This window comes from Aquarana catesbeiana, linkage group LG08 (assembly GCF_042186555.1).
Source record: "Aquarana catesbeiana isolate 2022-GZ linkage group LG08, ASM4218655v1, whole genome shotgun sequence".
Lineage (NCBI taxonomy): Eukaryota > Metazoa > Chordata > Amphibia > Anura > Ranidae > Aquarana > Aquarana catesbeiana.
In genome coordinates this window covers 267,176,891-267,203,759 of record NC_133331.1, presented here as the reverse complement: position 1 = coordinate 267,203,759, position 26,869 = coordinate 267,176,891, and the positions used below count along the sequence as shown (strand labels likewise).

The window sequence follows — 26,869 nt, the reverse complement described above, 5'->3', positions numbered from 1 at the left end:
CATGGGCGGACTTTTCGGCCGGACTGGTCCGACGGACAATCTGATCCGCTCCATCGGACCTGCAGCTGACTTTTTCGGTCAAAAATCAGACGGACTTTAGATTTGGAACATGTTTCAAATTTTTCCGCCGGACTCGAGTCTGGTCGAAAAAATCCGCTCGTCTGTATGCTAGTCCGACGGACAAAAACCGACTCTAGGGCAGCTATTGGCTACTGGCTATGAACTTCCTTATTTTAGTCCGGTGTACGTCATCACGTATGAATCCATCGGACTTTGGTGTGATCGTGTGTAGACAAGTCCGTATGTTAGAAAGTCCATCGGAAAGTCCGTTAGACCAGTTCGGTCGAAAAAGTCTGCTCATGTGTATGCGCCATTACTCTGACACGGCCGCCAAGGACACCAAAAAAAAGGACAGGCGATCCTATTGGCCACCTAGGAGGAGGAGACGTACGGCTGCCGCGAGGAGACGCATGAGAAGCCGTCGCCCGGAGGGAAACGCTGCCCGCTTGATGGAGTAAGTTTGGGGCCGACTGACCGGGAGGTGAGGGTGGATGTGGGTGCATGGCCACCCCCCCCCCCCAAAAAAAAGCAGCATCTTTGGGGCGCGCTGTGTTTAGTGCTCCCAAAACGCCCTGCCCCTTGATAATAATGGGCAGCGCTTCCAAAGAGCCGCAACACGGGCGCTTTTAACCGCTTCTTTGGAGTTAAAATCGCCCCGTTAGCAGCCGAAAAGCGTCACTTAAAGGGCGCTAAAACACCTTTAAAATAAGCGGGGCTTTAGCACGAACGTGGCCGTGAAAGGGGTGCGAGTCCTCTGAATAGTGAGCTTATATAAGCTGCCTGTGGAAGCAAAAAATTGCCTAGTGCTCCACATATGTAACCCAGGTTGGGTGATAATGACCTCCTCACAGCACTCTGTGCCCCCTCCACCCTCTGGGCTCTCCTCACACCCTCAACCCTGAGCTGAGAAGGGATTCGGCTCTAGACTACAAGTCCCAGGATGCAGCAGGGCCGCCATTTCCGGCCGGTGACGTCACACAGCGGGCATTGTGACGTCGGGAGGACTAGACGTTCTACGGGCATCCCGAGCTTCATGTGAGTAATGTGCATCTCCCGCGGGAGGATGGGGAGTGGGGGCGCCCAGCTCTGGGACGGCGCTGGGGTGCTGTGCGCCCTGAATATAGCTCCCCGAGTGAGACATTGTGCGGCGGGTGGAGGGAGCCTTTTCATATTGGTTCCTCCTGGTGTTGTTCCACCCTTAATAAGGTTCCTACATGGCGGCTGGTGCTGGTTGAGGGTGGAGAATATGGTTTCTTAGCTGCTCCTCCAGGTAGTGGGGCAACCTTCATTGGGTTCCTCTATCATTTCTATCCCCCCCCCCCGGGACTGCAGTGTGCCTGTTTGTTAACCCCTCCAAGACCACCATAGTGAGGGTGTGCTGGGAAAAGGGTTCCCCCCACACAATGGCTCTGCCTTTTATTGGTTCCTCCTGGCACTGATTTGCCCAATGATTCCCTCCTTAGGGGAGTATACCCTTAACCCCTTCATAACAAACCGTACCGCGCAAACTTTGACCCGTGTTAGCATAACTGTACATATCATCTAGACGCGCACCACCAAATTTTTTTTTTTCTCGTTTATCCGATCATTGGTCACGATTGGCATTCGTTACTTCAAATCATTTGTATCTTCAGGAATGCGTTCGTATTCGTTCCCTTTGTTTAGATGCGGTATTCATTGCGTCAAATAATTCGTAAATTCGGATGCATTCGTATTCGTTATGTTCTCAAAAAGGAAAATTTGAAAAGGAAATTCCAATACCTCCAATGTAATAGTTTATTATTATAGGTTTTTTTAACCACTTCAGCCCCGGAAAGATTTACCCCCTTAATGACTGGGAAATATTTTTTTGCGATACGGCACTGCGTTATTTTAACTGACAATTGCGTGCGATGTTGTACCCAAATGACATCAATGTCCTTTTTTTTCCCCCACAAATAGAGCGTTCTTTCGGTGATATTTGATCACCTCTGCGGTTTTTATTTTTTGCGCTATAAACAAAAAAAGAGCGACAAGTTATAAAAAAAACTATTAATTTTTGCTATAAAACACATCCAATAAAAAAAAAAAAAAAAAAAAAAGAAGATTGCAATAAGCTTATATTGATTGGTTTGCGCAAAAGTTATAGCGTCTACAAACTATGGGTTTTATGGCATTTTTATGATTTTTTTTTCTTGGCGGTGATCAGTGATTTTTAGTGGGACTGCGACATTGCGGCAGACAGTTCGGACACTTTTGACACTTTTTTGGGACCAGTGACATCAGAGCTAAAAATATCCACTGATTACTGTATACATGTCACTGTCAGGGAAGGGGTTAACACTAGGGGGCCATCAAGGGGTTAAGTGTTCCCTGGGAGGTGTTTCTAACTGTGGGGGGGAGGGGACTGACTGGGAGTAGAGAGCGATCGCTGTTCCTGATTAAGGATGAGCTCCGGCGTGTTCGCACACTCCACGTGCAGAGCCCACCAGGAAGTCGGCGCTGCGCCGCGCTAATCACAGGCAGTGAGACATTTCCCGATCTCTGTAGCCGCACATCGGGAAAATGTCTCACTGCCTGTGATTAGCGCGGTGCTGACTTCCTGGTGGGCTCTGCATGTGGGCTGTGTGAACACGCCGGAGCTCATCCTTATTCCTGATCACTAGGAACAGACGATCACACGGTACTCCCCTGTCAGAACGGGGATCTGCTTTGTTTACATAGGCAGATCCCCCGTTCTGCCTCTCCGAGGAGTGATCGCGGGTGGCTGGCGGACATTGCGGCCGTTGGACCCTTGCATGGGCTTTCCCGCTGTGTGGCTGTAGGCAAACGTCTACTGATACTTCCGGGTTTAGGATGCGAGCCCCCCACTGTGATTGGACACGGCGGGAGCCTATCACCAAGGTCTGGCCAATGATTTACGGTCGGGATCTGCTGATCAGCTGTGTATTATCACAGCCCAGGGCTCTGTGTTGACATTCAACACAGAGCTGTGTACACAGGGAACAATCTCTGTTGATGAGAAACTTAGAGATCAGTTAGTAAAAACAGCACAGTTTACACACATTACACATAGGTAGGCACACTTTTAACCTTTTGATAGCCCTAGATGTTAACCCCTTCCCAGCCACTGTTATTAGTACAGTGACAGTGAAGTATTATCACTGCATTAGTGCAGTCCTGTTATAAGTCACTGATCGCCGCCATTAGTAGTATAAAATAAATGAGAATTCCAGTGTATATATATATATATATATACACACACACACACACACTATATATATATATATATATATATATATATATATACATATATATCTCAGAAGTCTCCAAACTTTTTAAATAAAAGGGCCAGTTTACTGCCCTTCAGACTTTAGGGGGAGCCAGACTAGGGCCAGAGGGAGTAGAAAATGTCCTGGCGTTGAGTGGTAGTAAACAATGCCCCATCTTGGTTTAAGTGGGAGGACTAGTGCCCCATTGTTGGCGTCAATGAAAAGAATTGTGCCCCATTGTTGGTGTCCATAAAAAGACTTGTGCCCCATTGTTGGTGTCAATGAAAAGACTTGTGCCCCATTGTTGGTGTCAATGAAAAGAACTGTGGCCCATTGTTGGTGTCAATGAAAAGAACTGTGCCCCATTGTTGGTGTCAATGAAAAGAACTGTGCCCCATTGTTGGCGTCAATGGAAAGAACTGTGCCCCATTGTTGGTGTCAGTGGATGGAATTGTGCCCCATTGTTGGTGTCAGTGGATGGAATTGTGCCCCATTGTTGGTGTCAGTGGATGGAATTGTGCCCCATTGTTGGTGTCAGTGGATGGAATTGTGCCCCATTGTTGGTGTCAGTGGATGGAATTGTGCCCCATTGTTGGTGTCAGTGGATGGAATTGTGCCCCAAGGCCTGACGGACAAAGACAAACAAAGGGCTGCACTTTAGAGAATGCTGATATATACCATAGTTTGTGGACGCTAATACCTTTCACGCAAACCAATCAATAAACACTTATTGGGATTTTTATCAAAAACATGCAGCAGAATACATTTTGGCCAAAATTTATGAAGAAATTAAGTTTTTTTGGTGGATACGATTTAGAGCAGAAAGTAAAAAATGTCAACATTTTCTGCCGTATTTTGTTTATATTGTAAAAAATACAAAACCCGGTGCTGATCAAATATTACCAAAAGAAAGATCTGTTTGTGTGAAAACGTTATATAAAACTTTGTTTAGGTACAGTGTTGCATGGTGGCACAATTACCAATTGATAACTTGGCGCCCGCTGTATAGTAAAATGATGGCGGCGGAGTGGCATTCTCGTTCTGGGATGACGTCATATGATGGCGCTCCAGAAGCGGTACACAGCGCAGCGATCGCGGCCACGCTGTGTTCCCAGGACATGGCGCAACCCCGATCTCGGTAAAGAGCAGATGGCGCAGCTCATTACCCATGTGATTGGCTGTGTCCAATCACAACCAGTCACATGTAAACAAGGAAGTGCCGTTTATCAGCTCACTGAGTGCCGATAAGCGGAATCTCCTCGCAGGGGAGACCTGATCACCAGTGCCCAGATTACAGTACAGCCCCAGCAGTGCTCATCAGTGACACCAGTCAGAGCCCATTAGTGATGCCAGTCAGCGCCCATCAGTGCCGCCCATCAGTGCAGCATATTAGTTCCGACTCATCAGTGCAGCCTCATCAGCGCACATCACTAAAAGGAGGAAAAATAAAAAAATAAAAATTGCTATTTTACAAAATCTACTGACAAACTAAGAAATATTTTTATTTATTTATTTTTTTGGTCTTTGTTTAATTTTAGCAAAAAGAAAAAAAAAATGATAAAAATTTTATTTGAGTACAGTGTAGCATGACCGTGCAATTGTCATTCAAAGTATGACAGCGCTGAAAGCTGAAAATTGGCCTGGGCAGGAAGGGGGTGAAAGTGCCCAGTAGGCAAATGGTTAAAGAAACACGGTGCCGAATAGCAAAAAAAAAAAAAGCCCTGGTCATGAAAGTGGTAAAATCTTCCGGAGGTCAAATGGTTAAAGTCGGCCATAGATTAATCCAGTCTCAGCCGGTTCAGCTGAAACCTGCTGAGATTCAATCCATCTATGGGCAGGCTGGTTATTCTGAAGTCAGTCCATCGATCGATTGGCTTTAGTACAACCGGCCTGTTAGATTTTCTGCGTGCGATTACTGCCGGCAGCTTTAGCAGTAATGATTGTATTCTGCCGGCAGAACACAATAGAGCTGCGGGGGGGTTCCCCTTCAACTGACTGTGTTGATGGGAGAGTTAAAGAGACGTTCCAGCCTGGGGGAAAAAAAATAAATAAAAGTCAGCAGCTACAAACAGTGTAGCTGCTGACTTTTATAAGGACACTTACCTGTCCAGGGAGTCTGCAATGTCGGCACCCCAAGCCGATCCGTCCCTCGGCTCCGGGTGTAAGCATCTTTACTAAGGGAAACAGGAAGTGAAGCATTGCGGCTTCACAGCCCGCTTCCTACTTCTCATGCGCAATGCTTTCTGATTGGTCCCTCTGTCTTCTGGGACCTGTGTGTCTCCCAGAAGGCAGTAGGGGGGGGGGCTGGAGGAGGAGGGGCCGGAAATTACGTAGATTGCGGAACAACAATTGCAGTGATCTTACCCGGAAGTGGGAGCAGATACCTGGTTTTGACAGGAAGAAAACAAGGCGAGCTTCCCCTTCCCCTTTTGGGTCGAGCTCCAATTTCAGTGATTTTCTTTCCAGCAACCCCGGGCTCATCATCTATGCCATCATCAAAAACCATGGCTTGCCTAACACTCACACAAACACAAAAAAAATATAAAAAAATAAAAGTTTTCTATTTCCTAGCTCTGCTTCTAACACTGCCACTAACTGATATTAAAGTGGTAGTAAACACCGCTTGGTGACAGGTGAGCTTATAATAAAGTTTACCTGCAGGTTTTAGGAATAATCACTATTTTTGCAGCTGGTGACGTCACCGGCGCATGCGCTCTTCAGAGTGCATGGCTCATGTGCGCTAGTGACTTCATTGCGGTTCGGACATTCAAACAGCTGGAGCCCACGAACATGGAAAGAAGAAGACAAGGTGAAGATGGAAGCCCTGACAGCGGGAGGTCTTTGTTGTAAAGTAGGTTTTTCATAATGTGCTAGTATGCGATGCGTAAAGCGGAGCTCCAGTCTCCCCCCAAAAAAACGAAAAGTCAGCAGCGGCTGACTTTTAATATAAGGACACTTACCTGTCCAGGGATCCAGCGATGTCTTCACCCGAGCTGAATCTTCAGTCAGGTTGGGGTGTAGGCGTCGGCATCTAAGGTAAGGGAAACCAGCAGTGGAGCTTTCCGGCTTCACAGCTGGTTTCCTACTTTGCATGCGCCAGCCGCGCTCCACTTTGTGAATGGTCCCACTGTCTTCTGGACTTGCTGTGCTGCTACGGGGAAGGTGAACTTCTGCAGAGATTGTGGGGAGCGGGTACCTGTCAAAACCAGGTACCTCCCCCCCCCCCAAAAAAAAAGTTCCAAATATGGCAGTGGAGAAGTAGGGGGGGGGAATTGGATGAAAACAAGCGGAACTTACCCTTTTGGGTGAAGTTCTGCTCTAACTTGCAAGGGTTAAAGTGTTTTTCTTTTCTGTGTCGATTTTACTACCACTTTTCACTACCACTCTGACACTAATTGACATTTACACTAAAGCCAACCATACATGGATCGAAATTGGTCCAGTTCAGCGAGGACCAGCTGAATTTCAATCCAGATTTGGGCACTTTTGTCGATTGGCTGGATAGAAGTCCTTCTACCAATCATAACAATGCTCCCTCCCCCTCCTAACACCTATTCTGGCTAACCTGTTTAAAGAAGACGTATACACTTACCTGTATTCAGGCTGCTCTGGTCCAGTCATGTGATCCCGTGTGTCAGCCAGTGGTGGCAGCAGGGGAGACGAAGGAGAGGCGACAATGGCTGGGACACGGGAGTCTATGGGTGGCATCACTACCCTCAGGAATTCCCAGAGATTGAGCGCTCTCTCATCTCCCCTGCAGCTGCCGCTGGCTGACACTGGAGATCACGTGAGCAGTCTGCAGCAGGCTGAAAATAGTTACGTTTATACATTTTTTTTTTTTTTACCCAGGTTACGCTTGGTTTACTCCTACAGGTGAGACCAAGCTTACCCATACATTTTATTTAAAAAGTGACAGGACAGCTGAGATTCTGTTTTAGCCAGGTGGACACTGGGCATGCTACATGTGCCCAGAAAAACTTCAACAGGCACAAGGCATGTGAAATCCGACCTGTCCTTTTGCCCTGCTTCTCCTTCCCACTTTTTTTTTTCATGCACTTGTTGGCAATTACTGGATGCCAAAATGTTAGTTGGAAGTTTCTGTATAAATACACCAAGCTGTAGATTCTGCTGTCAACAAAACCAAGTATTGGACAGTGTTTATAAACACTGTTCAGACACGAGAAAGATTTTCTAGTAGATATTTTGCTGGATTATCTCCTGTAGGGCTCACTCCATACTCCAAAAAATAAAAAAGGAAGAAGGAGGAGAAACTGAGGCAGCCATCCCTTTCTTCTGGACTCTATTGTAACGGTAACTGACTAGTCCATCTAAAAGCAACATTTAAGTAACGGGGGGGGTTGGTGAGCTGATCAGCTTCTAGCTTATATGTTTTATATACTCCATATGCTATAATTCCTGACATTTAGCCGGCAGTATGCACAGGAGAGAACGAGGCAATAAGTGCAGTAAAGGTATAACAGCAGATGATCCGTCCTAGTGACATAAGTACATCCCCTTGTGTGTCAGAGTTTGAGGAGCTCTTCTGGTTTCTTAAGGCATAGCATCGGTATAAGACCCTCTAGCTCTGGTTCAAACCAGAAATGCAGCCACGGTGTTGCATGGCTTAGATTTTATAATCTGTAGAATTAAAACCCAGCTGGGATGTTCTAGTCAGTGTTGATGGAGGAATACCTCCCGCAGAGCTATTGCGTTTCTGACATCCCTGCTGGGAGAACACAGCGATTATTGCTAGCTGCTATAGCGGCTGACAATCGCATTTTATAAATCGGACATGCTGTAGAGGGAGGAGAAAAGAATCGTGTACCCAAGTTGATCCATCAATCGACAATCATCCTACCTATACATGGATGGAATCTCAAACGGTCTTTGCTGAATCGGCCAAAATTCCAACCATCTATGGCCGGCTTAAGGGAGAGGAGTGGTTGAAAACTGAGCATTCAAGCAAGAAAAGGTGAATGTCAGCAGTGAAATTAGGACCGCTTACCATCCTGCACTGGGGATCTTTTTGTATTTGAACATCTGCCCCCTCAAGTTCGTCATTTGTCAGCTGTTTAGGCACCCAGTTAATAATAGAATATAGATGGAAACGTCAGACTGGACATAATCAATCATCTCAAATGTGTGACCCTGGGACAGTCCTCGAATCCACCTTATTGGGCAGATATACTTAACCTCATAAATCAGATAGTGGGTCTCTCTCTCGCCTTTGACCTATGGACAATACTCCTTCCAGTTGGCCCTTATAAACGTTCCCTCACCCCTCTATCTCTTGAATACAGCTAAGGCCCTCATACCCAAGTTATGGGTCCAACCTACAGTTCCCTCTATGAAAAGCTGTCTACAAAAGGTAGATGAGATCAGTCTCTTGGAGGAACTCACCCATATTACTAGAGGTAAGGATAGGCATCACACCAAAATATGGGCCCACTGGTTCAAATTCAAAACTACCTCTTACTACAAAGATATCATGTTTGTAACCCTTGAAGTTATACAGCCAAATGTTGTCTCCTAACTCTTCTGTATGATAATTACTCTACTGCTGTTAATTGAGATTTTTTGCTTGTGAAGATTAGATCACTCCATCGGTTACCAGCGCCCCACCTTTTCCCTTCCCCTCTCCGCCATCTCGTCTCTTTCCCCCTTTTTCCTCTTCTTTTAAAAACTCTTTCTACCTACTTTAATATTTGATTGTAAATAATTTTTCAAATACCTACCCGGACCCAGGTTCTATATTATGGTTGCACCTCGCTTTTTTTGAGTCTTCCGTCCCTGATGGTCCACGGGTAATATTTGCTTGAACTTGTACCCGTACATGTATCTACACGATGTGCTTGTATTATCTCTTGTTTATTCTGTTTGTTATTTCATTAAATAAACAGATATTAAACAAAAAAAAGTGTGACTCCTCTTCCTACCCAGCAGAAGATACTTTTGCTGCAAGCCTCATTTCAGCTACCAGTTGGCAAGTGTCAGCTCAGTATTAAAGCAGGCTCTGGTGGAACATCTCACGTATTTTGACATTTCAGCCTCAGTATGTCTCCAAAGGCCGTCCAATGTACACTATGGAGAGGGACAATGCAAGTGTTTTAGCTTGGAGAAGCACATGCAATACACATTGCTCAGCCCTGGGCAGGTCATGGCATTGACACTACTGTTACACTGTACTTGAGATAAATATATATGATGCCAGAATTTACTCATTATCCTTTAGAAAAGCAGCAGTACTCCTGGATATTATCAGATGCCAGTTTTGGGAAGTAGGTTTACAGTGACCATATGTGACACTTTTTCCCCTACAACTGTAGCTTGGTGTAGTTCAGGGATATGCAGTTATCGGACCTCCAGCTGTTGCAAAACTACAAGTCCCATCATGCCTCTGCCTCTAGGTGTCATGCTTGTGGCTGTCAGAGTCTTGCTATGCCTCATGGCACTTGTAGTTCTGCAACAGCTGGAGGTCCACTAATTGCTTATCCTTGGTGTAGTTTATCATATTTATATATATTATCTTACAGGAGATCATGACTAACGGCTCAGCACTGAGGATGGACAAGGACCAGAGTCATGTGACTGAGAGGATATTGAAGCTCACCCTGGAGATCATCTACCTGCTGACCGGAGAGGTGAGGAGGATTCTGGGAGGTCACATGACATCACTCTTATCTCTATTAATAAAACACAGACCTGACCGGAGAGGTGAGGAGGATTCTAGGAGATCACATGACATCACTGCTATCTCTAATAATAGAACACCGACCTGACCAGAAAGGTGAGAAGGATTCTGGGAGGATTGCATGACATCACTGTTATCTTTAATAATAAAACACAGACCTTAGCGGAGATGTGAAAAGGATTCTAGGGGGCAGGTCATATGACATTGCTTTTATCTTTATTAAAACAGACCTGACAGAGGAGAGGAGGATTCTGGGAGGTCACGTGACATCACACTTATCGCCTTTTTATAAAACAGACTCTGACCAGAGAGGTGAGGATTCTGGAAGTTTCACAGGATATCAAAACACAGACCAGACCTGACTTGGGGAGGTGCGGACTATTCTGGGAGGTCACATGACATCACTCATCTCTTTTAGGCCTCATTTACCCTTGCAAACAAGCCACACTTTTATCAGCCCCTATTTTCTCCCCCTTATGGTGCAGAAGCAGCAAAGGGGGGAAAACATATGCCCCGGGCACAGTGTTTTGTTGTGTGGCAAAAACGATCCCTGCTGTCACTTTTAGCAGGTAGTACCAAGGGCTGAACACAACTTATTGAACACCCTGCAACCACATGCGATGCGTGTTAGTGCAGGGTTCAAGGGGTTAAAGCAGGCAGTGAGTGGGTGACACAATGCTTCCTTACTGCCTGTCAAATGCTCTTTCGTGAGCGGACTGAATGTGGATCGCCCTTCATACAGCAACACTGGTGTATACTAGACCTAAACAAAACACAGACCTGACCAAAGAGGTGAGAAGGATTTTTGAAGATGACCTTATTATTCTCACTAAACTGAACACATTTGCTTTATGATGATGGATTTCCTCTATTATATAGGACTACACAGTTGTCAAGAAATTTAGGGAAGAAGGCTCAGACAGCAAGAATCCCTCTGTGTCTGTAGGATTGAGTATCACAGAGTGTCCACCTCGATCCCTCATATCAAAAAGAAGCAACGGCAAGAAGATCCTGGAAGTTACTAACAAGATCATTGAGCTTCTGACAGAAGAGGTGAGCCCCGCTGGGAATTGTGGGATAATATCCAGCAGATGATGTACCTGTGTCATTGTGTGTGTCAGCTTCCTGAAAGGCATCAATACATGATTTTTTTTTTTCTACATTGAGCAGTGGGAGTATTTAGAAGAACACAAAGACCTCTACAGTGATGTCATAATGGATGAAGACCAACCCTCCAAGGACCTAGAGGATCAACAGTCTGAGGAATCCTCGGGTATGGGCTTAAGCACTGTGCGTGTTTCCTACAGAAAACATAATCACTCAACTGCTAACGCAGCCTAGAAAGTATTTCAACTGTGCAAAAGTCTTCAGAAAAATGTCAACCGATCGCACACAGGACCCCGACTCACTGTGACCAAAACAAAACCAGGTAGTGTATGATGGTTTCAGCTCTGCTCTCCACCCACAGGAGAGGACCCTCAAATGCGTTTTGCCACATAGCGGGCGTAATCATTAAGGCCTTTAGTTTTGGTCACAGTGAGTCGGCATCCTGTGTTTAATTGGTCGCCAGTTTTCTGTAGCACATTGTAGCCTGACAAGCTGTTTTATACAATCTGCACCAGTTCATTAAATGTCATGTTGACCGATATCAGTGATAGGAGTGTGCTAAAGTCTACTTGCATTTGTTTTTATACTACCTGCCAGAATCAGCACAGTTTTCCCGGTGATGTTAACAGTGAAAAGCAGCCTAAAGGCTTACCTTTTCCAAGGGCTCGTTTACATTTGCTTTTCACCTTTTCAAATGCCCTGTGTGTGTTGACTGTTGATTTTCTATTTGTTTTAAAGGGGCCCAGTAGAACTCCAGCTCATTAAAACCCCTGTCCAGCAGATCCCCAGCTAATAAGTACCCTCATTCGGCAGATCCCCCGCTCAGTAGTAACTCATCTCTGCTGATCCTTTGGTTTTCTGATCCTCCCTCCGGTCTCCGCTCACCTCCTTCTATATTGCTTCCACGCTGCGCATCTTGTGTGACAACTGCTATTTTCTCCTGCTGCGGTCCCCCAGCTCTGCTGATCCTCAGTCCTCACTCTCCAGTCACCTTTCTCTATATATCGTACACTACATGTGCCGTCTCCTAGTTGCTCCACTCCGGACCCCGCTCACCTTCCTGCTGCTCCACACCAGATGTGACGTCTGCACCAGACACTCCCAGATTATAGACACATGACCGGAAGTGACTGCTGACGACATCTTTCTGGTTTGCTTGTAGGTTTCCCAGTGCATCCTGGGATATCTCATACCTGCAATATCTTCAAAGCAAAGCAAATGCTGAATAAAAGCCCCTCAAAAACTGCAGGTGCTGTTAACGAGCATTTTCATAGACTTCTAGGGAGGCTTTGGAGACATTTTGAAGCACAAAGAAAGTGACATGGGGTATAATTTGTGAAGCAAAGCAAACAATGTGTGAACAGAACTGTCAGCTTACCATTTTATTTAGTGACAGGGGCTTTGATTGGCATTCAGAGTGCTTTAAAAAAAAAAAAACATGTCCAACGCCACATTTTGAAGCAAGTGTAAACGAGCCCTAAAGAAGCTGCGTCTCTGGCATCTATGCGTTGATGGGCTTGTAGTCAGATGCCAAGTTATCGGTCACATGATTTTAGCCACACAGGAGGATAACTGTTCAAGGATGGTGTTAAGGTGGAGCTTCCTTGCACAAATTGAACCTATCATAAGAGAAACATATTGGCTGCCACTGGTGACCTCTTCTAAAAAATGTAGAAGATATTAAAGCCATGGGGTCAGCATAACAGCTAGGAAAATAGGATAGCAAACAAAATGGTAGCGCACTGGAATCTTGGATTGCTTGATGGATACTTTATTGTCAGAGCCAGACAAATGACAGGGAATGCAGTTAACGCGTTTCACAAGATTGTATCTTGCTAGGTCGTTGTGATCAAGCAAGGTACAATCTTGTGAAACTGCATTCCCTGTCATTTGTCTGTCTTTGACAATAAAGTATCCATCAAGAAATCCAAGATTCCAGTGTGCTACCATTTCGTTTGATATCCTATTTGCTGTGGACGGTGGTGAGCCGAGGTGTGCACCTAGTACCTGATTGCACCCATGGTCAGCCTGGAGCGGTGCGTTCTCTTTATAACAGCTAGGCAGTTGGTGTTTTCAGAAAGAGATTAGCGATGGCAGCCCCTGCATTTCTTTTAGGAAAGATGCACTTTAAACTTTGCATTGAGTTTACATATGGCAGCTCCAGAAGTACAGGGAACATCATGTAGCTTTAGCAAATTGAGTGGCATATTGAAATATTATATACAGTAGTAATTAGTACAAAGTGCATCAAAGAACATCCAAATCTACTTATGTGCTTGTTTAAAGTAACCCTGTTGCTGGGTAGGGGGCTGTATGCTGGGGGGCTGGCATGAACAGCTCCTGGTGACTGATACCTCCAAAGGTGTTGGGTAGCATTTCATCCTGCTAGGCACATAATTCCTTTTGCAGATCTGTCCTTCAGTAAGAGACTCAGTAGAGGAGTAGGGGTTAACAGCAGGGGACCACTGCTCTTAGCAAGGGATGCAAGACCAGACCCACCTGGAAGGGTCAGTTGGCAGGAGCATCTAAAGCAGGGGTCTCAAACTGGCGGCCCTCTAGCTGTTGCAAAACTACAAATCCCATCATGCCTCTGCCTGTGGGAGTCATTCTTGTAACTGTCATCCTAGCAATGCCTCATGGGACTTGTAGTTTTGCAACAGCTGGAGGGCCGCCAGTTTGAGACCCTTGATCTAAAGCTTTATAAGACTGAAAAAGAAGCATAAGGCCTCATGCACACTGGTTTATTGAAAATGCTGTTTCTCCTGACAGAAAAAAAAATCAGCACTTAAACTCACTTAACCTCTTGTCCCCAAGCACGCGCAAATATGCGGCCTCTCTTCGCGGCTGGGCCTTGATGCCGAGCGGCCGCATATTTGCGCGCAATAGCGCCGACAGTGCTGTGCTGAGAACGTGCGCGTTCCCTGCACAGTAATTGGCAGCTTTTCCCATCATGTGACTGCCATGAGAGCCAATCACGGTGGTCACGTGGCTATCCCGGCATAGCAAACCCCCTAAAGGGCTGGCAGCAGCCGGCGCCAAGGGGTTAAGCTGTGTTTTTTCAAACTAAACCAGTTTAGGCGCGTTTAGCAGAGTTTAGTAGCATTTTAAGTTTGGGTGTTTGTTTCATTGACCAGAATTTTAATTTATTCTGGCCATTAAAATTCTTAAGTGCTAAACACGCCTAGCGCTTAGGCACATTTAACAGCGTTTGGCATTTTTTATGCCCAAAAGCTCCTCTCTTAAACTCAATTCTTCTGCATTCAGGAGAAGGAGCTTTGACTGGTCCTAAACTACTCTGAAAGCCCTATGTGTGCATGAAAACATAGGGGGTTGATTTACTAAAGCTGGAGCACTCAGAATTTAGTGCAGCTCTGCATGGTAGCCAATTGTCTTCTAACTTCAGCTTGTTCAATTAAGCTTTGTAAGCCCCCCCATTAACATCGACGAAATTTGACATGTCAGATCGCAGCATATTGCTGGCAACGGCACTGTCCCAATCGATGCAACCCTGACTTTGCGGCACCCCACCGATTTACAAAAGTAGTTCCTGCACTACTTTTGGCGATTTCAATAGACATCTGTGCATGAACCTGCACAGATCTCTTTCAAATCACCTCCGAACTCTCACTGAAATGTGGATTTGAAATCGCATGATTTCAAACCTGCGTTTAGTGTGAACGAGGGCTAAGGGCTGGTTAACACCGGTGCGACATACGCTCCAACTTTGGGGTCACATTTTGCATGATGTGTATAAATCATTGATTCCCTATGAGAGCCATCCTAACTGGTCCGACACAAGTCGGTCCAACTTTGAAAAAGGTTCCTGCACTACTTTGGTCCGACTTGGACACGACTTCTGCCCATTGATTTGAATGCAAGTCGGATCATCGTCTTAACTGATCCAACTTGTGGCATGCGACTTGTGCTCTGATGATCTTGAAGGGAAAACCCTCTCCAAATTTAAAAGAAAAAAACGGCGTGGGGTCCCTCCTCAAGATTCATACCAAACTTAAAGGGTCTGGTAAGAATGGATCAAAGACAGGTCCCGTTCATTTAAGTTGGCTGGAAGTTTGTCCGTTGTTGCAGGGCAAAGTCGGATTCACAGTTGTATGACTGTCGTGTCGTACCAGTGTGAACCCGGCCTAAAATCTGGAAGCTGATTGGTTTCTATGCAGAGCTGCACCAGATTTTGAAATCTCTAGTTTTAGTAAATCACCCTCATAGTCTTTTATTGAGGTGCATTCAGGGGATTAGGCAAAAAAATGCCAAAAGCCCCCAAAAACATCATTTTAGGAACATCAGTGTGCATGAGGCCTTAAAAGAGAAGTATGAGGTTGGCGTTTTTTCCCCAATCATACTTACCTAGGTGGAAGCAGCATCGGTCTGATGCTGCAGCTGTCCCCCCGGTACCTCTGCACTGAGAACCGAGCGATGGAATACTGCCAATCGCTCGGTTCTGACAGCTCCATGAGCAGAGAACTGCAGGCTGTCAGTCACAGCTCTCAGCTCTGCTCCCTCCTTGAGCACTGGGCTGTGGAGGGGGTGCAGCGTCCGGCTCAGGCTCTCAGCGGCAAGCTGAGAGGCTGAGCTGGGTGTTGGTCCAGATCCCCGGCTTCCATTGTCATGATGACGTGGACCCTGGACCACAGGAGAAGTACAGCCAAAATGAGCTTTGGCTATACTTCTCCTTTAAGCTGCTTCTTTTACAGTCTGGATTGGTTTTAACCTCACCCCACAGGACAGGGTTACTTTGACTTAGCCGGGAGAGAGAAGGAGAAGTAGAACTGTGCTGTTTGCACTTTATTATGAATGAGTAAATTATTGTTGATCCTTGTATTATAAATCATATTGGATTTATTTATTTTACCATTAAAAAAATATACAAGTTTTAGGGGAGTGCATAATCTGTATAGGAACTATATGCAGCCCACTATTAATGAAAGAAGCTAACTAGATAACACACCTCACAACTTCTCCTGTGTATATAGTGTCATGACAGTAGCTGTTAGGCCTTGTGCAAATGGGCTTCAGGTTGTGTGTACATCCTTTAAAGCACCCCTCAGCTCAAGCAGGTTTTTAACAAGTTTTTAATAGTAGTTCTAGTATAACTATGGCCTCCCATTAAAAAAAAAAAAAAAAAGTGGTGCAGCACTTAAAGCTGGACGTAACTATCTATCTAAGCACTGAAAACACTATTTCATTTATTTTTAATGTTCAAAGCAAACTCACTTATCCATCCATGTCTCCATGCTTTTTTGTTTGTTGAAAAATGACCTAGAAAAATGCCCCCCCTACTAATTACTAGCCATGTCCATCTTGAGTAAGGGCAGATGATTCAAATAGCATTTACTTCTTGGAATCCATCTGCCCTTAGCTCAAACATGCAGACAGGAAGGTGTGCTTAGCTGAAAAAACACCTCATCCGGATGAAAGAAACAAAAAATTGCACATGAAGACTCTTGGGATGTATGATTTGATTTTGGCTTAGGCCAGAAACCAGCTGAAGAAATAAAAAGTTTTTAAACAAGTAAATATAATATAGTGTGATATTGGGGGGTGTTTCTGCAGCGAGTCCATGTCACACAGACGTTATCGTTAAGCGCCTGGTAGCCCACGTTTATTAAAAGAAAAAAAAAAAAAAAGGGGGTCCATCTAGGATTCCCATGCAGGGGTTTCAACTAGGGGTCAACCGATTATCTGTGTGGCCGATATTCACTTTTTTTGAAGAAGAAGAAGAATCGGTATCGGTCAGAAACGTACCGATATTGCTTCAAGTGGTTGTACCGGGGTGATGCTTGCAGCTGCAGGCATCACCCCGGTACCATTCTTTAGAGCGGACAGTCGGCTTTCTTGTAACAACCACCAATGCGGCTAAGCAGCCGCTCGGCCGTTATCACAAGAAGTGGGAGGGGACATCTCCCCCTCCCGCCGCTCTGCCCGGGTCTCCCATTCCACCGGGAGGCCCGAGCGACCAGCCAGCAGGTCCGCTGGCTGGCCGGGTACCCGAACAAAGCTGATTGTTTTGTTCGTGTCTCGGCTGTAGTAACCCGAAAGCAATGTCATGACATCACTTCCAGATTACTGGCGTCCTAAAAGGCACCAGTTTTAAAATATATTACATGTTCAAAAACGCTGATCTTGGCATTTTGAATACTTTTAAGTGCAAATCCCTCCATAAAGAGTACCTGTCACTGCCTATTGCTGTCACAACGGATGTTTACATTCCTTGTCACAGCAATAAAAGTGATAAAAAAGGGACAGTGTAAAAAAAAAAAACCTTAAATCTACAGAACATCGGCACCTGATATCAGTCTGAAAGGCAGCTGATAAACCAGTATCGGCCCTTAAAAAAAAAAAAAAAAAAAAGCGATATCGGTCGACCCATATAAAATGATTCATTCAGCCCATATAAATGAAAAAAATACTAGTCCTTAGGACTAGTTTACGCTTACTCTGACATTTCTCTCCTACATGTAAAAATCATCATTTTTTTGCTAGAAAATTACATAGAACCCCCAAACATTATATATGTTTTTTTGGCAAAGACCCTGGAGAATACAATGGCGGTTGTTGCAACTTTTTATCTCACACAGTATTTGCGCAGGAATTTTTCGAACGTTTTTTTTGGGGAAAAAAACTGTTTTGTGTTTAAAAAAAAAAAAAAAACAGTAAAGTTAGCCCAATGTTTTTGCATTTTGTGAAAGATGAAGTTACGCCGAGTAAATAGATACCTAACATGTCACGCTTCAAAATTGCACACGCTCGTGGAATGGCGCCAATGTTCGGTACTTAAAAATCCCCATAGGCAACGCTTGAAATTTTTTTACTGGTTACATGTTTTGAGTTACAGAGGAAGTCTAGGGCCAAAATTATTGCTCTCGCTCCAACGTTCGCGGCGTTACCTCACATGTATGGTTTGAACACCGTTTTCATATGTGGGCGGGACTTACGTATGCGTTCGCTTCTGCGTGCGAGCACATGGGGACAGCGGCGCTTTAAAAAAATTTTATTTTTTTTTATTGTTAATTATATTTTATTTTTTTTATTTTGACACTTTTTTGAAAAAAAAAAAAAATTGATCACTTTTATTCCTATTACAAGGAATGTAAACATCTCTTGTAATAGCAATATGACATGTCAGGTGCTCTTAATAGTGAGATATGGGGTCAGTAAGACTCCATATCTCACCACTAGGCTGGGAAGCCTGAATTAAAAAAAAAAAAATAAAACGATTGCCGCTTCCCAGCCGAAGTGGCGCCATTATTTTGAATGGAGAGGCCGGGCGTGACGTCATAACATCGCGCCCGGCCTCCGACGATCATAGAGACTCCGGCGACCATGATCTCTATGATCTACATCCGGCGCCGGCGGATCCACTCTCCGCCTCACCGATCGTAACGGTGAGTCGGAGCAAGCATCGGAGGGTGGCGGGAGGGGGGGGACGTCCCCTCTCGCCTCCCATAGGAACAATCAAGCGGCGGAACGGCCGCTATGATCATTCCTATGGTGTAGAGATTCGCCGGCTGAAACCGGCAATATCTGAATGATGTCTGTAACTACAGGCATCATTCAGATATACCCGCCCAAAGCCCAGGACGTCATATGACGTCCGTGGGCTGGAAGTGGTTAAAGCTCTCTGAACACTAGTCTAAGCCACCGTCACGAAATAAAATGGTTAGATTACAGTCCAGTTTACACCTTGGGTTTGATTTGCTTCGGCTTCGCTTCAAAAATGATACCCCATGTAGCTTTAGTGGTGCTTTAAAGCCCCCCATAGAAGTCTATAACAAAGCTCGCTTAAAAGCACCTAAAGCTTTTGAGAGGCTTTAATTCAGTTTTAGCTTCGCTTTGAAGAAATTGCAGGTATGAGATATCCATACACACAGTGCACCTGCCAAGCTTCAACAAAGCTTCAAAAGAACATCACGGAAGCATCATTGAAGCCTCACCGAAGCGTCATGAAAGCTTCATCGAAGCACCACCGAAGCATCAAAAACACATCATAAAAGCATTTTGAAGCAGTAGGCGCTTTAATTTGGGTTGAAGCTGAAGTGTAAATGAGCCCTTACAGTTTCTAACAAACATAACGTACTTCCAAAGTCTGCCCTCTCCCTCTCTCAGGAGAAGCTGCTGGCCAAAACAAGGCTATGAAGACAGGAGAAGTCTGCTCCGCTGCACCTCAGACAGCATCATGTTCCTAGTCACCACACCAGGAGGAGAGACTTCTGATGTCGCAGTTCTGAGTGCCTTCTATATCAATCAGTAAATGGAAGCACTCTCCTCGGGAGGGAATCGGGAGATCCTGTGCCAAACCTTTAACCACTTGCCACCCACCCACCATCAAATGACGGAGGAGCGGTGCGGTTCTCGTTCTGGGAGAACGTCATATGACGGCGCCCCAGAACGCCACTTCATAGGACACAGCGTGACCCCGATCTCTGTAAAGAGCCGATGACGCGGCTCTTTAACCATGTGATTGGCTGTGTCCAATTACAGCCGGCCACATGTAAAATGTGAAAGTGCCGGTAACCAGCCCTCCTTGCCTTACACTGACAGAGTGTGTGGTGAGAAGAGATGACCAGCGGCATCTCCTCCCAGGGGAGACCAGGGCAGGTAATCCGTGTCCTGATTACAGTAAGGCCCCAGCAGTGCCCATCGGTGACACCCATCGATGCCCATTACTGATGCCAGTCAGTGCTGCCTTTTAGTGCCCATCAGTGCTGCCTATCCATGCCGTCTATCAGTGCCAATAAGTGCCGCCTACAAAATTTACCGACAGAAACTAAGACAACATTTTTTTTTTTTTTTTTTACGTTTTGGTCTTTTTTCTTTAGTGAAACATTAAAAAAACAGCAGTGATGAAATACCACTAAAAGAAAGCTCTATTTTTGTGAAGAAAATTATTAAAAATTAATTTTGGTACAGTGTTGCATGACCGCGCAATTGTCATTCAAAGTGCAACAGCGCTGAAAGCTGAAAAATGGCCTGGGCAGGAAGGAGGTGGAAGTGCCCAGTATTGAAGTGGTTAATAAGCATTGGTCCCACCAATTCCCTTTTTGATCAAGGTTACCCACCTGGCTCCACCCATTGGTACAACGCAGTACCACTTTGCTATACACTTGGGTGTCTCCACCGCAGTCAAATGTGTTTTTATGACTTCAGGCATTTTCCAACAGTACATTAGTCATCTTAATGCGCTCCACGTCTAAATACAAGACCTTTCTAGGGACTTTTCCATTATCAAGGACGTGGAGGGGCTCATCTGCTGACGCAGGGGAAGTTGAGACATTCAAAGCCTGGAGGCAACTGTCATCACATCCTGGTTCACTGTCAGATGTACGTGACTTATCCCTCCTGCCACAGCATCAGTGAGCCGCTGCAGATCATAACATGTCACACTTCCATTTTTGCCCTTAATATTTTCCAGCTGTTGGGCTGTGGACAACACAGCTGCCATGCATGCGCCCTTAACCAGTCCTTCTGACTCATTACCTGTATACATAACTGCTGCTTTTGTGGGTTGTCTATTACCCACCACAGCCTGTGAACCACTCTTCATAGCGCCCCCTCTATTTAAAGGGGTACTCTTTCCTACTTGGGCATCTCCAAAACTGACCTGAGAAACACTCCGCTTCATGACTGTGGGCTCCTGGGAGGTTTTCTTGGGCATCTCCAGCACCTATCACTAGGGAACATGGCACCAGGACTGTTTTGGTCACCCCTAGTTTAACTTCCCCAGCCATCTGCTGAATTATAGCAGGCATGTGCAGAGTCCCCATGTCCCTTTCAGTCTTTAGCCCTGCTGCCAGTTTGACTTTACCCTGTGCCTCCCCACTACTCCAGGTAGCACACTGTAGCAAGTCTACGTTCACCTGTACTGCGGATATCCCTGCTGGACACATTCCCAATTCATTGGGGTTGTCATAGCCTTCACTTGAGTGTGATGTGTCTCACAGGCTGACGCCCCCATGTGGTCATGGAGCAACACTGCAACCTTTCTGGACCCACTGACACCCCCTGCAGGTAACACCAGAGCACTGTTGCTAGGGGTAACAGCCGACGTGCACTCCAAAGCTGGTTGGCTATACCTCATGCAGGATGCAGACTGTTATGCCCTCCTTTCTGGGCTGACCACTTTCCCCAAGCGGCCATGACACAAAACTTTGCGTTTTACTGATAGTTCTGTACCTTGGCCTTTCGGTGACACCTCTCCCACCTGGAAGCATTGCTAGGGGACAATGATACGCTGGATTGCTCCTCTAAGAAGGATTTCTTTTTTAAATTGGTGGTAGTCATCCTGGTCCCAATCCATCAAATGGTAAATTGACCGGAACTCCCATCAGTAGTAAGGGTTGCAGCAATTCTAGCTACCGGTCCCTAGGCCATTTTCTCTTTACAGCAACTTTTTCAAGTTTTACAAGGAAGTCCCCAACCTCCTCTGTAGGTAGCGTAGCTTACATATAGTCAGCGGCCAAGATCTCAGCCCCTTGCACTGCGCCTTACTCTTTATTTTGGTTCTACGTGAACCATTCATTCACTGTCTCCCAGGTGGAGACATCTTCTGAGCTCACTTCCACAGGTACACCGCCTGCATTTAACACAGTCCATCAAATGAACTCCTCCGCAATGCTGTTCGCCTGGCTGCCACACACCGCTAGCAGCAGTTCCTGACACGACTCACCACTGGAGCCGAGACCCAGATTTCAGTCTGTATGCCCTCATCTGACAACCACTTATGATATTGGTTTAGCTCAGTGGTAGATGCTCTTTTTGTGCAGTGAGTCCACGTTTCACAGGTGTTATCTTTAAGGGCCCAATAGCCCTTGTTTATTAAAAGGAAAAAACATAAGTCCATTCAAGATTCCCATGCAGGGGTTTCAACTTCATTCAGCACATATAAACGAAAAACATACCGAGCCACCTGGCTCTCTCTTGTCTGCAGTTACTCTGATGGCTCCCAACAGACTCCTCGATTCCTTCCAGCCCGCTGGTGTCACTGGCTTCCTTAGTCTCCTAGACTCTCAAAGCTGGTCAGCCTTTGCCGGTCCCTGGACATAGAATCCCCCCTTACACGGGCTGCAGTCTTCCACAGGGCAGACAGATTTCCTGACAGGGGTCTGTCTTTAACCAACAGCAGCAAGCTGCTCACACTCCACCTTCCACCATCTACTGCTCTCGCCTGCCCATCATTATACGGGCTGTGTGCACCTGGGCACAGACTGTCCACAATACCGGGGCACAGGGTTGGAGATTCCCGCCCAAGACTCTTAGGAATCCCCAAACTACAGAGCCCCATCCGGAAATAGCAAAATCCGGAGAAAGCTGCCAGAGCAGATTTCTTTTCTCAAAATAAATGCTCTGTAGGCCTGCAGTCAGCAGACATGCAAACTGTGTGTTTTTTAAACCTTTTATTCCTGAGGCAGGGACTCTCACTATCATAATACCTTCCTATCTACAGTGCATCCGGAAAGCATTCACAGCTCTTCGCTTTTTCCACATTTTGTTCTGTTACAGCCTTGGGCTCCATGCACACTGAAGCTCATAAACGGCCTTTTTTTTGGAGTTTGGGCGTTTTTTTTTTTTAACAGCCCATAAACTCCACTGTTTTTTAGCTTTTATCAGCAGTGGAATTTATGGGCTGTTCTCTGAACGCCATAAAATCGCGTTCAAAGTGCCGTTTTTCTGACCACAAAAACGCTAAACGCTCATAAACGCGCGTTCGGCATTCTATTTTTTCAATGCATTGTGGGAATTTGGGAATGCATTGTGGGATTTTTGGAGTGTCCTCTCTGTATTTTTATTAAAAACGCCCATAAACGCTAATGCTAAAAAACACTCATAAGCGTTCATAAACGCTAGTACAAAACGCTGTTAAGAACGCGGTTTTCAACCAGCATTTTCTGCCAGTAATCTGGCATCCAGAAAAAGCTTTTTTGTGCTCCAGTGTGCATGGAGCCTTTATTTCAAAATGGATTAAACTCATTATTTCCTCAAAATTCTACAAGCAATACTCCATAATGACAACGTGAAAGAAGTTTGTTTGAAATCTTTGCAAATTTATTAAAAATAAAAAACAACAAAATCCCATGTAAATAAGTATTCACAGCCTTTGCTGTGATATTCAAAATTGAGCTCAGGTACATCCTGTTTCCACTGATCATCCTTGAGATGTTTCTACAACTTGATTGTGGTCCACCTGTGGTAAATTCAGTTGATTGGTCATGATTTGGAAAGGCGCACACCTGTCTATATAAAGTCCCACAGTTAATAGTGCATGTCAGAGCACAAACCAGGCTATGAAGTCCAAGGAATTGCCTGTAGACCTCCGAGACAGAATTGTATCGAGGCGCAGATCTGGGGAAGGGTACAGAAAAATTTCTGCAGCATTGAAGGTCCCAATGAGCACAGTGGCCTCCATCATCCAGGAATGGCAGAAGTTTGGAACCACCAGGATTCTTCCTAGAGTAGGCCGACCAGCCAAACTGAGCGGTCAAGGGAGAAGGGCCTTAGTCAGGGAGGTGACCAAGAACCCTATAGTCACTATGACAGAGCTCCAGCTTTCTCTGTGGAGAGAAGAGAACCTTCCAGAAGAACAACTGTCTCTGCAGCACTCCACCAATCAGGCCTGTATGGTAGAGTGGCCAGACGGAAGCCACTCCTCAGTAAAAGGCACATGACAGCCCACCTGGAGTTTGCCAAAAAGCACTTGAAGGATTCTTAGACCACAAGAAACAAAATTCTCTGGTCTGATAATACAGAGATCACCTGGCCAATACCAGCTTTACAGTGAAGTATGGTGGTGGCAGCATTATGCTGTAGGGATGTTTTCAGAGGTAGGAACTGGGAGACTAGTCAGGATCGAGGGAAAGATGGATGCAACAATGTACAGAAACATCCTTGATGAAAACTTGCTCTTGAGAGCTCTGGACCTCAGACTGGGGCAAATGTTCATCTTCCAACAGGACAACGACCCTAAACACACAGCCAAGATAACAAAGGAGTGGCTATGGGACAACTCTGTGAATGTCCTTGAGTGGCCCAGTCAGAGCCCAGACTTGAACCCGATAGAACATCTCTGGAGAGATCTGAAAATGGCTGTGCACCGACGCTCCCCATCCAACCTGATGGAGCTTGAGAGGTCCTGCAAAGAAGAATGGGAGAAACTGCCCAAAAATAGGTGTGCCATGCTTGCAGCATCATACTCCAAAAGACTTGAGGCTGTAATTGGTGCCACAGGTGCTTCAACAAAGTATTGAGCAAAGGCTGTGAATACTTATCTACATGGGATTTTTTTTATCCTTTGTTATTTTTAATTTTCTCATTTCTTCCTAAGATTTCAAACAAACTTCTTTCACGTTGTCATTATGGGATATTGTTTGTAGAATTTTGAGGAAAATAATGAATTTAATCCGTTTTGCAATAAGGCTGTAACATAACAAAATGTGGAAAAAGTGTGTCCCGTCAGTGGGGATGTGGCGGTTTTTGTTTCCCTGCAGAGAAACCATTACATCCCTTAGTAAAAGCAGCACACATTACACATAGTTAGGCACATATTTAACCCTTTGATCGCCCTATATGGTAACCCCTTTCCAGACAGTTTCATTAGTACAGTGACAGTGCATATTTTTAGCACTGATCACTGTATTCGTGTCACTGGTTCCCACAAAGTGTCAGTAATGCCGCATACACACAGGCTGACTTTTCGACCGGACTGGTCCGACAGACTTTCCAGCGTACTTTCGACGGACTTCCGACGGACTTTCTAACGACCGGACTTGCCTACACACAATCACACCAAAGTCTGACGGATTCGTACGTGATGACGTACACCGGACTAAAATAAGGAAGTTGATAGCCAGTAGCCAATAGCTGCCCTAGCGTCAGTTTTTGCCCGTCGGACTAGCATACAGACGAGCGGATTTCTGGGTCCGGCGGAGTTACGACGTAAAGATTTGAAGCAAGTTCCAAATCTAAAGTCCATCAGATTTGCCAATGGAAAAGTCCGCTGAAGGTCCGGTGAAGCCCACACACGATCGGATTGTCCGCCGGATTTGGTCCGTCGGCGTCCTTAAGACAAGTCCGGTCGAAAAGTCCGACCGTGTGTATGCCCCATTAGTGTCAGACTGCCCGCCATACTATCACAGTCCCACTATAAGTTGCTGATCTCTGCCATTACTAGTATTAAAAAAAAATCCAGTATATTTCCCATAGTTTGTAGACGCTATAACGTTTGTGTAAACCAATCAATACACGCTTATTGGGATTTTTTTTTTACCAGAAATATGTAGCAGAATACATATTGGCCTAAACTCATGAAGACATTTTTTACATTTTTTTTTATTGGATATGTTTTATAGCAGAAAGTAAAAAATATTGTTTGTTTTTTAAAATTTTCGGTCTTTTTTCGTTTATAGCGCAAAAAAAAAAAAAACCCAGTGGTGATCAAATAGCACCAAAAGAAAGCTCTATTTGTGGGCAAAAAAAAATAAATGATATAAATTTCATTTCTGTACAGTGTTGCATGACTGCACAATTGTCAGTTTAAGTACGCAGTGCCAAATAGCAAAAAAAAAGGCCTGGTCGTGAAGGGGGGTAAACCTTTCAGAGGTCAAGTGGATATTGCAGCTTACCCAGTAACCAAAGAAAAAATGTATATATTGCAGCTTACCAGGCCTTAGATGTGGTGACTACGTTATTTATTTATTTTTTTTTTTTTTCATACTTTTTTTTTCCCTTTATTTGCACACAACATTGTCCGAAGGTGACAAATGGTTTCTTGCTGTACTGTATCTGTACAGTATTTATAGCAGCATTGTCACCCTAGAACAGGAAGTATGTTAGAAGTACAGAACACATCCACACTTCTATTTTTGTGTATGTGCAGTGTTTTTAAAGAGACAAAACATGGGCAAATGAGGCCATTTAGTTTGCATATGTAGCGCTATACAAGTTATTCATTCATTCATTCAAATGTGCATGTATTGGAGAGATATCATGAATATATTTTTTGAATTACCCAAAGTGGAGCTGAAGGGTGCCTTAAAGCTTTCAGAAAATCTGCTTGGAGCTTTCTGAAGCTTTGCAAATGCTTTGTAATAGTTTGCTGTACACGCGGCTCTACAAGATGGCAATGGGGGCTGATTTACTAAAACTGGAGAGTGCAAAATCTGGTGCAGCTCTGCATAGAAACCAATCAGCTTCTGTTTTTTTCGGCAAAGCTTATTTGAACAAGCTGAAGTTAGAAGCCGATTTTTTTCTTTTTTTTTTTTTTTTTTTGCCACATCAGCCGAGTACTATTCATGGGAAAAAGTTATTTCAACTTTGCAGTCAAACTTATCCCTCAATACTTTCACATCATTGTGGCCTTTTCTTTTTGCACATAATCTTTAATTTCCTCATATAAAAAAAAGTAGGCTTCTACCATTACTGGTGCTTCATTATAGTACTACTATCTCCCCCCCCCCGAAGCCGATTGGTTACCATGCTCAGCTGCACCAGATTTTGCACTCTCCAGTTTTGGTAAATCAACCCCAATATGTGTATAACAGAAGGAAAATATGGACATTCACAGTTAATTAGGGGCCCGTAGTGAGAAAAAAAAAACTCCTTCCTCGTTATGGTTACTGACTGTTTCTATCTGCCTAGATGATGGAAACGTCGTGCAGACTCTGGAAAAAAGGTGAATATAGAAGGAAACTGTACAACTGTTATATACACAGCCAGCGTAAACAATGGTTAAGTTAGGATTTGTAAAAATGAC

General features: G+C 44.9%; 1 protein-coding gene across 3 annotated transcripts in view; it reads left to right on the top strand.

The window, feature by feature from the left end:
- Positions 1-997: 997 nt before the first annotated feature.
- LOC141106421 (uncharacterized) overlaps positions 998-26,869 on the top strand; it is a 34,985-nt gene continuing 9,113 nt past the window's right edge. Inside the window, exons 1-5 of one of the 3 annotated variants that reach the window (XM_073597191.1) lie at positions 998-1,095; positions 9,845-9,952; positions 10,882-11,055; positions 11,173-11,292; positions 26,755-26,788. In XM_073597191.1, coding sequence (XP_073453292.1) covers positions 9,851-9,952; positions 10,882-11,055; positions 11,173-11,292; positions 26,755-26,788 — 430 coding nt within the window. In that variant the 5' untranslated portion in view covers positions 998-1,095; positions 9,845-9,850. The other 2 variants (XM_073597193.1, XM_073597194.1) reach the window with 2 other exon arrangements.